The 10,370-nt window shown below is 28.4% G+C and overlaps 1 protein-coding gene across 1 annotated transcript in view; it reads right to left on the bottom strand.

The window, feature by feature from the left end:
* The window catches only part of LOC106772395, a 10,649-nt gene extending 6,123 nt beyond the window's left edge, over positions 1-4,526 (bottom strand). The window contains exons 1-3 of the mRNA XM_014658785.2: positions 4,136-4,526; positions 3,429-3,859; positions 3,140-3,233 (exon numbers count right to left, since the gene is read on the bottom strand). Coding sequence (XP_014514271.1) covers positions 3,140-3,233; positions 3,429-3,782 — 448 coding nt within the window. The 5' untranslated portion in view covers positions 3,783-3,859; positions 4,136-4,526. The remainder of the gene's footprint in view (positions 1-3,139; positions 3,234-3,428; positions 3,860-4,135) is intronic.
* Between the last annotated feature and the right edge of the window lie 5,844 nt (positions 4,527-10,370).

Raw genomic sequence — 10,370 nt, 5'->3', positions numbered from 1 at the left:
ATATATATATATATATATATACACACACATACATATACTAGTTCTAACCTATTATTTAGAGAAAATAAAACAGAAACAAATATACTTGGAAATATTCTGTTCACATGACACTTACATAATTTAAAATAAAACTTAATTCCTATTTCATTGAAAATCTCAATAAACAAAAAATATATTGTTTTACGACCATAAACTTTATTAAAAAGGAAAAACTTAAGACTAAAAGACTGTCCCAAACGTCTCCCAATATTGACCACTCTCCCTAATATTGTGCATCTTCCTCAACACCTATATGATTATATGCTCTCGTATAAAACAATCATCGCAAGTGAAAACTACCAATGTGAAGATGAGCTAACATACAAACGTTCAAACATCATAACAACATATACATCCATCATAATATAACAATCCACTTAAACCTTACACAGTCATAGTGTCTCACAATGTCATACAATTACACCAATTATTTCACACAACCACACAAAACATGTCATCACCGCAATTTATACAACCACCAGTGAACTCAACGTCAGGAGCCAATTTGTAACTCTGGGACACAGTTTACCAATAGCCACTCACCACTAGAGCAACCAACCTTCTCATCACTTTCATCGAAAGCTTCCTCGGCGAAGTATATAAATGTCACTTCCAACCACTTTCTTTGAAAGCTTCCTGGGAAAAGTTCACCTTTGGTACAACTACGCAGAGTTACTCTTCACCACCTTTCGTCGAGTCACCATGCACAAGCATTTATTTACATTTCCAAACAAGCACATATTAACATGTCTTCACAGTCATACTAAATAACACTTACTCCACAATTTAGACTCATAAAATACTACATCACATACAAACAAAAAGGCAACAGAAGAAAACAAGAATAAAAGACTGTAAGCTCCCCTTACCTCTTACTCATCACTTCTTCAAATCTACTTAACCGCATTTTTTTCTCACCCAAGTGTAGCACTCACTCACTCATTTAGTATATATATTTATGAGTTTCACTGACACCCTTAAAACCCTAGATACTCTTATGAGATTTTAGGTGATCCTTCTAATAACCATAAAATATTAGATATATCTTTTCCTACCTTTATGTTTCTATTTCTTAGAAAATCTCCTTAAATCTCTTGTATATAACAAAAATCACACACATAATAAATCTTATATCTTTCAAGAAACTTATACTATAATAACCACTTTATATATCTTCTAAATAAAATAAATCTCTTAAGTAATTAGTAAACCATAAATCTTTTTTTAAATAATAAAAAAACAATAAACCACCTTGAATATTTATTTCTTAATTATTATAATTTTCAAGGTCTTGCAAAGGAAGCGCTGTTGGAAAGCTCCTTAGCTAGTGGAAAGCTCCTTAGCTAATATAACTATTAGTTAATATGTTGCTGCTATGAGGCCACTGTCCATGAAGTAAGCCTATTTTGTTCTGTCTTACCATATTGGACCGAATTCTTATGAGCAATGATAGTAGTAGATTTAAAGTTACGTAGAAAATCTCTTATCGGGCTCCATTTTTTGTTGAGGTCTTCCGGAATTACCTTCATCCACAACCCTTGATATTTAACCTTACAACCATATGTTGTTTCTTGCACCTTCACTCACCAAGTTACCACCTAAGTAAATGCATTATTGTGAGGTGGATCTCCTATCAACAATGGATCCAACATAATCTACAATTATACACACCTCTAATGATAGTTCACCCTTGCTCTTAAATAGAAATTCATCCTTGAGTACTCTTCAAATAATGAAGAATCCTAGTTATAGCCTGAAAAAGTCTCTACCGTGGACCATTCATCAGCGGGCTAATTACACTAACTTCATAAACTATGCCAAGTTGGGTGTGGACTAAATAATAAACTTTCCATCAAGCCTTTCATATTGGGGTTTGTCAACTGTCAGAATTCCTTATTCATTCCCAATCTAATTATTATTATCTATTGGAGTTTTGGTAGTAACTTTGCATCTCTACTTGCATAATCCTAAAAACGTATATTCCCACGGATATGAAGATGCCTTATTATTTCTAGTAAACAACCTCGATCCCAATAAATTATTCCAGCTTGCCAATATCACTCATCTCAAATTGTGATGCTAACTTCTGCAAAATATGATTTCAGCATCATCACCTGCAATAACCATATCATAGAGATGCACTAAAAGATGTGTTAGTTTACCGCATTGTGAATGCTTTAGAAAAAGGGTATAGTTAGCTTGTCTCTGCCGGTGGCCCAAGTATATCATGGCTTCATTGAATCTCTCAATGCAAGCACATGAAGACAGTTTAAGTCCATACAAAATCTTCTCCAATTTGTACGATGTGTTCTCTCCATTAGAGAACCATATTCAGGCAGGATCTTGTATACACTTCTTTCCCAATACTACATGTACAAAGGCACTTTTAATATCAATCTGACTAATTTGTGATGCACTCATTTCCTCATTTGAGGCTTGAATTCAATTCTCATCCTTCAAGACTTTGGTACTAATGTGCAAATCCTAAGAGAAGTTATTGGTGTCTAAATTGAGAGCACTCCCAACAGTGGGTCTGTTGGTCTGAACATTGGCAAACAGGCTAGCAGAGGCACAATGAAGTTGCCAAAGGTCCTTCAGAAGGAAGGAGAGCAAGGGAAACGTACCCCAGTGAACAAAGCTAAGGTCTAGACATGGAAGAAGAGCCATCAAGGAAGAATGTACAAGCATAACATATATATTCTACCTTTAACCTGGTATAAGTCCACAAACAGGAGAAAACACATCAGTCATTAGCTGGTAAAATAAATGTTACTGGAGATGTATCCTATTTTTAAATGATTAACTCTATCTAGTAGCAACACCTCTTCATTTTAGAAAAGTGACTTCTTGAGCACTTGAATTAAAATATACTCGGTATCCTGGAGGTAATTACTGTGTGTGATTTACCAGTCACCAAAGCATGAGGGTGAATATCAGTGCCTCATCATAGCTATATTATTATGAGTTAATAAATTATATGATAAAGCTAAAACTTGCAAGATTGTCAGAGTAAATCCTAGAATACTCGCTGCTCATTAAACATGAGGCAAGCATGATGTATCAGGTTAATAAAATGACAGAAGGAGGGAAGCGAACTAACCAGAATAACCATGAAAACATCGGCACTGTCCCAATTCTCGATTACAAACTCCCTGGCCGCTGCAGTCATTTTTGCAGTTATTGCCACCTATTATCTGTTAATCAACAATACTATTACGGAGGCCAAAAATTACTTTATATAACAAGATATTAAGTTAATGCCAATAACAACCATACCTCTTCTGAAATGCTAATTGGCAGAAACAAAAAGCTTCTAAATTAAAAACTCGAAGAACAGAAGAATATACACAAAAATGACCAAAATCATAGAAAATGGCATCAGTTGTCACCTCAGTAATGTTGACTTCCTTAATAACAGAATCACAACCAGCAAGCCAATGGCCAATTTCAGCCTTCCATGGTGCACCCTGATAAACAACTGCTCCGTGCAAGTCAGCTGGAAACTGAAGCTTAAAATCAACAGCGGGCTGTTCCTGATCACGGTTGCTCGGAAATTCTGCCGAAACATTAGCTGGGATGCAAGAGTCTTGAGCTATCTTAAAATTATTGAGAGTAGGTGTCAAAGGGAACGAAACCAAATGAACTACAGAAACCAATGCCAGAACAGAAGCAATTGTCGCCGCAAGGGACCAAGAACACCTCCATTTGTTCATGGAGAACAAATCTAACAAGTCCCTTCCCATACTAACCACACCACAACACAACACTATCAAACAAACTCAAACCCTTCTGATTCACCAGGCTGCCTTGACATCATAACCTGAAATAGAATCAATAAAATCACAATTCCTCACAATGATCAACATCATACAGAGCTCAACTAGGTCCAATTGCTTAAAACTACGAACGCCTTTTTTTTCCTCGTTATTAAATGAAGAGAAGAAAACAATGGAAACAATTTACTACTACTATTGCAAAGCACAAACCCATTTGAATTTTAAACACAAAAAACTGAAGAATCACAAGTTCAATAAACAAAGGCAACCATCACATGACCCTACATTAGTACTCTGACATCTGCAGAGCGTTGACTCACCTTTCTCGGATCTGAATCTCCAAAACATAGAACCTCATTCGGAGATTCAACGTGGGCAAGAACCAGTTTGCCCAATTCAACAACTGAATTATAAAGGTGGCTCCTTTAAAATGCCAGCTACCTCAAATCAACAAAGGGTCAACGAAAATACCAAGACTGATTATTTGTTTTAATTTTCCTGCTTTTTTTTTTTTTTGTTCTCCGGCAACTTTCTCGACCCACGTTGTCAACACTTCAATTATGAACATGGGACCACTTCGTTATTGTTGGCTCGTTCTTCTTAATGTAACATTCTCAGTTCAATTTTGGTTTCACATTAAAGAGATTGGAATGGAATCTTTTGGTTTTTCTCATTCAGAAGCCGCCAAGGTTCTCTTATCTTCCTCGGAAATGAATCGGCCACAACCCACTGATTTTCACGTTAATAGTCGAAAAGACCATTTTGCCCTTCTGGCATTGAAGCTCAAATGATCACCGATTTAGCTCAAAAATGTCTTTATTTAAGTTTAATATTACATTTAAATTAACTCTTATTCATCAATTCTATTTTTTTACAAATATTTTAATATTATTTATATGTTATTTTGTGATGAATTCAAAGTTATTTTATAATTAATAATGATAATCATAAATACAGAGATAAATCAATTATAAAATGACACATAAATTATATTAAAATATTATTAAAAAAATATTCTCTTAAATAAAATATTATCAAAATATCATTAAAACTACATATTTTTAGTTATATATTTATTGATGTATTTATTATTTAATGTTTCAGTTATGATGGTTAAAGTTGACGATTTATTACTTAGTCCTAAAAGTTTAAGTCCTTCTCTTTGTAATAAATTGGTTTCGGTTATGTTATTTATTAAACTATTGAAATAATTAATATAAATTAAATGAATTATTTATTTCTTTAGTTCAAATACATATTAATAATTTTTAAAATAAATGTTAATTAATGATAATTTAATTACAGTTTAATGATTAATAATCACACTTTATTTTAAATTAATTATAATTAGTAGTAACTTTAAAATATTTAGACCGTTTGATCTATTAATAATAGATGGTTGTCCAATCTATTATACAAAGTTAACCGTATGATTGATTATACATTGCACTTAACAAAATTATTTTAATTTAGTATTAGATTCAAATTAAATCATAATAAATTGAATACTGTTTTTATTTTCAGTTCCGGTGACTTTTTCGTTCAGAAAGTAAACTAAAACATAAACATAATGTATATACATTTATACCTACCCATAGGTTCACCAAAAAAAGTTACTTTTATACATTTACTAATGCATTTTTATTGAGGATATTATTTAAAATATATTTTTAAAAACCCTCTAGTAATCTATCATGGGTGGTATAATATAATGTAGAATATAGCAAATTTGATTACCCAAAACACATAACAGATATGAAATTTATAGAGTTATGTTAATCACATAATAATTTATATAATAAATTGTTGCAAATTGTTTGGATTAGGTATAACTAAATAAACCGTATGAAAATAATTAGTTTAATGTGAATATCTTGTATTGTCCAACATATTTTAAAAATTGTCAAAGGTTTAAATCTCAATTTAAGTTATTAATATTATGAACCTTTTATTTACGGAATAAAATAAAAATTTATTCTTTTTATTCTCTTCTTCTTAATTTTTATTTCATTTAAAAAATTGTTTTGTTTTATTAAAACAATTTTGATTATCTCTTAATTGATCGACTAATTTTATATCTAATAAGTTTTATTAAATATTTAAGGAATTTTTCATTACCATAAACTTAATTATAAATTTATTTTTATTTGCATACGATTTATTCAATGGTTTATAATATTGTTTCTAAAATACACTTTTCATCATTTATTCTTTTTTAAGTATTTTTATTTGTTTTTTATTATTATCATGTAAAATGCTATTTTGATATTTTTTCATATAATTATTTTTATTCTATAACTCATTATCATATGTATAATTTTATCATTTTAATTGTGATTAGATTGGTTGGTAAGTTAATTTCTTATAAGAATTAGAATTCTAATATAAGAACTGAGATCATTCTTTCTCTCAGAATGTGAATTTATATAATATGACTCTAAAGTATTTACATTAGCCTTTGTATCGCTATATACTAAAAGAAAACCTAAAACGTGCAAAAGTAACAAAAAAATTAAAATTACAAGTAAGACCTTTGTCTAACAAGACCCTTAACAAACACAAATTGTCTTGTTGAGTAAATTTAACATTATGCAAAATTAAAATAAAATTATAATTTATTTAATTTTCTAAATTAATTGTACTCATAAATTGTCTTCATAAAACTTTGTGTTATATATTTGAATTGTAAATGTTATTCCATTTTTCATATATGTTTAATGAAATAATTTCTCTATTATATCATCATTTTTCATTTGTCTTCAAATTCATACAAGATTTTTTTATCAAATTGTATAAAAAAAAAAATCATTCATTATAATATAAAAATTTAATGTGATTATCGTGAATCACATTTATCACTTTTCAAAGTTCAAATGATGGAAAATTTCATGTTTAATTATTATTAGTTTTATATATGTTATTTTTGTGATTTTGTTAAGTGGTATATTATATATTTTTACTAGTATAAAGAAAATTTGTCATTAGAGTTTAAAGAATAGAAATAAAAAGATATTTAAAACATCTTTTAATTTAAATATATGTTTTTCTTTTATAATTTTTTAAAATATTTTTAAACTTTGTCATTTTTATTAATATTTTTAAATTTAATATATTTTAATTTTCATTAAATTTTAACTGGTACTCAAATTTAAAATACATACAATTATAATTTTTTTTAAATATTTGATATAGAAAAAAAACGTCGTTTTGATATCAATATATGATAATAATTTATGTTTTTCTGTATCTTTTATTATTTTATAAAAAATAATTAATTAATATTAAGATAGACAGAAAGCAAATATCAATATACTCATTAGGTGGGGATGAATAGGTAATATAAAAAATGTTGGGATCAATTTACACATGACAAAAAATTTTCTTATCAATTTCTACCTGCACCCCATTATTTTTTAAAGGGTTAAATATGTTTTTAGTCTATATACTTTGGAGCAATTTTGGTTTTAATCTCTCTTTCAAAATAAGGTACAATTTAGTCCTTCAACTTTAGAAATCTCTGGTTTTAGTTCTTTTTACCAGATTTTTTTAACTTTATTTGTTGTTTCAATTGGAGCAAAAATGTGTCAAACAATGTAAATAATTCAAATGTTACAATGAAACGTGCTTGAATTATTTACCTTGAGACATTTTTGCTCCAATGTTAATTGAGAAACGTGCTTGAACCAGCAAATAAAGTTAAAAAAATTTGATAAAAATGACTACAACCAGAGTTTTATAAAGTTGAATAACTAAATTGTACCAGGAACTAAAATTAAAATCTTCTTACACTATAATTTTTTAAAACTCCACTTTCATCCTTAATTTGATTTGGAAGATGAAAAAAATATTTTCCAGATTTCTATTTTCAGAAGAGTAAAACATCATTTTGGATAAACTAATCCGAAAGATAACGTACATAAAACTTTCAAATAATAAATTCCATATTGTATTGTTGAATTTATGTTTCGGAATAATACTTCCGTAACAAATGTATTTCAAGTTCTAGAAAGCAAAATCTGAAATAATCAAGTCTGTTTATTTTTAATTTGAAATTCTAAAATACATAGTTATTTTCTTGAGTTAATTACAAAAAGTAAAAATTTTACAATATCGAAAGCTCTTGCCAGATGATAAAATAATAATATAAACACGTCATATATCTCCAAACGTAATAATTTATTCGAATTAGAGCAAAAATAAAAGAAATTTGAGAACCAATAATTGTTTGCCGTGCACGTGGCACAGTAGCATTGGTAGAAGAAAAAAGAATCTGAAAAAGTGTAGCACAGTAGTATTGGAGAAGTAGTCCAAAATTAATAAATATAAAATTATGAAATAAACATTATTTTTCACATGATGACAATGAGGTCAATTTTGGGTTTTCGGTATAATATATGCTCCGAATGATTCAATCATGTAATGTGTAACTAAGTTTCTTAACTTAAACACGTAACACGATTATACTTTCTTAGTAAAAAACAAATTTTACCAAATTAAAAATAAATAGACATTAATTTATCATCTAAGTGTAATTTAATAAGAATTAATTATCTTCTAGGAAGTGGAATAAAATCTAGTAGAGCGTAACACTTGTAATTAAATATAACTTGTTGACATCAAGTTAAACAAATTGAATTGCATGTAAAATGACAGCAATAAAATGTTAATTAAATTATTCAACTCTTCCATTATATTATTTTTATTTTATTATTATTATAACATAGGTTTGGCCATTTGGTGGACCCATTCAATTATGCAGAAGGGAGAAAAAATGACACTATCCTTTTGTTCAATTTTTAATATTCAAATGCAGATTCCCTTTAGAAAATCAACATATCGTGATGCAGATTTCTTCTTTCTTTTGAAGAAATGATGAAGATTTCAAATGTGTAGTTTCATTTTTCTGATCATTGATTACGATAGTTCCAGCTTTTCACTATAAGCTTAAATGTGTATACACTAAACAATTATATCATATATTTCTTATTTCTTTTAATTAAACTAAATATACGAGTGATTCAAACTCAAATTTAAAATCACGATATGTAAAATAAAAGTTTTAAAAGGTTTTAATACATAATTCAACCATTTTTTTGTATGTATTTGACTTGATATTCACAATAATATATCAATATAGTGTCTAGAGGTTGTAAGTATTTTGAGTAAAATTTAGTCATGCATCTACAAAATAAGTCCAAAATATGATTTATTGTATTTTAAGGATGTTAGGTTCACAATAAGTTGACTTCTTCTATTTATACACACATGTGATCTTGATTGGAGAAGTAAGAATTAAAAAAATTGATTTTTTTTCTTCTATTAAGTGTACTACATAAAATTTGATTATAAACAAAGGAAAAAAAAATTTAACGTTACTTTTTTAACAATTTTTTTACAACGCATATATGACAGTTTGTAATTGGCCTATTTTAAATATTTTATTAAATATAAATTCAAATATATCAATAAAACGATGACATGTATTCCGTTATAAAAAATGTTGTTAAAATATCATCATCCATAAACAAAATAGTGATTTTTGTTTGAAATATTGAAAACTCGGTTTCATCACTTTCTAACTTCTTGAATTATTTAAAATTTGGTTTGTTGGTCTATTCAAATTTTAGTATGTTCCCTGTTTGAGTTTTAGTATATTTGCAAACCTTAATATAGAATAGGTTTAAACAATGTCAAACTAGCTTTTTCAAGAAAGACAAATAAACTCTACAAAATACTTTTGCCAAACAATAAGTTAAACTTTTAAGTTTTAATTATATATATATATATATATATATATATTTATGTAAACTCGGCTTTATTATCTACTATTAGAATATAGAATTGGACGATTGAAAATTTTGCTCAAAGGCTTTTTCTTTCTGCACTCTTATAATTTCTTGGTGCACCCCCGTATTTTTCATTATAGCCATTTTACCTTAAAAGTGAATTTGGATTACCTATTTTGGAGATTTTTTTAAACGACTTTTTTAGGAATTTTCAAAATAAGTTTTTCAAATGAGATTTCAGATTTATGGATTAAAATTTCTAGAATGCATGAAATGCATTTTGAATTATAATTTCCAGAATAAACTTTTCAGAACACATATAATACTTTTCAAAATAAATTTTTCAAAACAAACTTAAAAAAAAAACACGAAATGTATTTGAAAAATGCTTTTCTAAAGCCAACTTTTTACTGCAACGCCATTGTTTCTCTTTTCTTCCGCAGTATGCTCGCTCTCTCCTTGTTCTTTTGCATCCACGATGGTCCGGCGGCAACAATAATGACGGGTGTAGAAAGCAAAAGCCTAAATCAAATTTGTTTAAATAAATTTTAGGCCCAAATTTGTTACCTGTTTTTGTTTAGAGGGTGTTACTCCCTCCACCACCACTCCTCCACCACTCCTTTTAATTTTTAACCTTTTTACTTTCTAGACCCTACATCCCTCGCTGATACTTTTAAACAAGAAGGTAATTTTTAAACTATCGAACAAAAAGAGTTTTTAACAAGTAATAACAAATAATCTTCCTCTAAGTTTGATGACATATCCCTTG

This window comes from Vigna radiata, chromosome 8 (assembly GCF_000741045.1).
Source record: "Vigna radiata var. radiata cultivar VC1973A chromosome 8, Vradiata_ver6, whole genome shotgun sequence".
NCBI lineage: Eukaryota > Viridiplantae > Streptophyta > Magnoliopsida > Fabales > Fabaceae > Vigna > Vigna radiata.
This window is presented reverse-complemented; position numbering and strand designations above follow the sequence as displayed.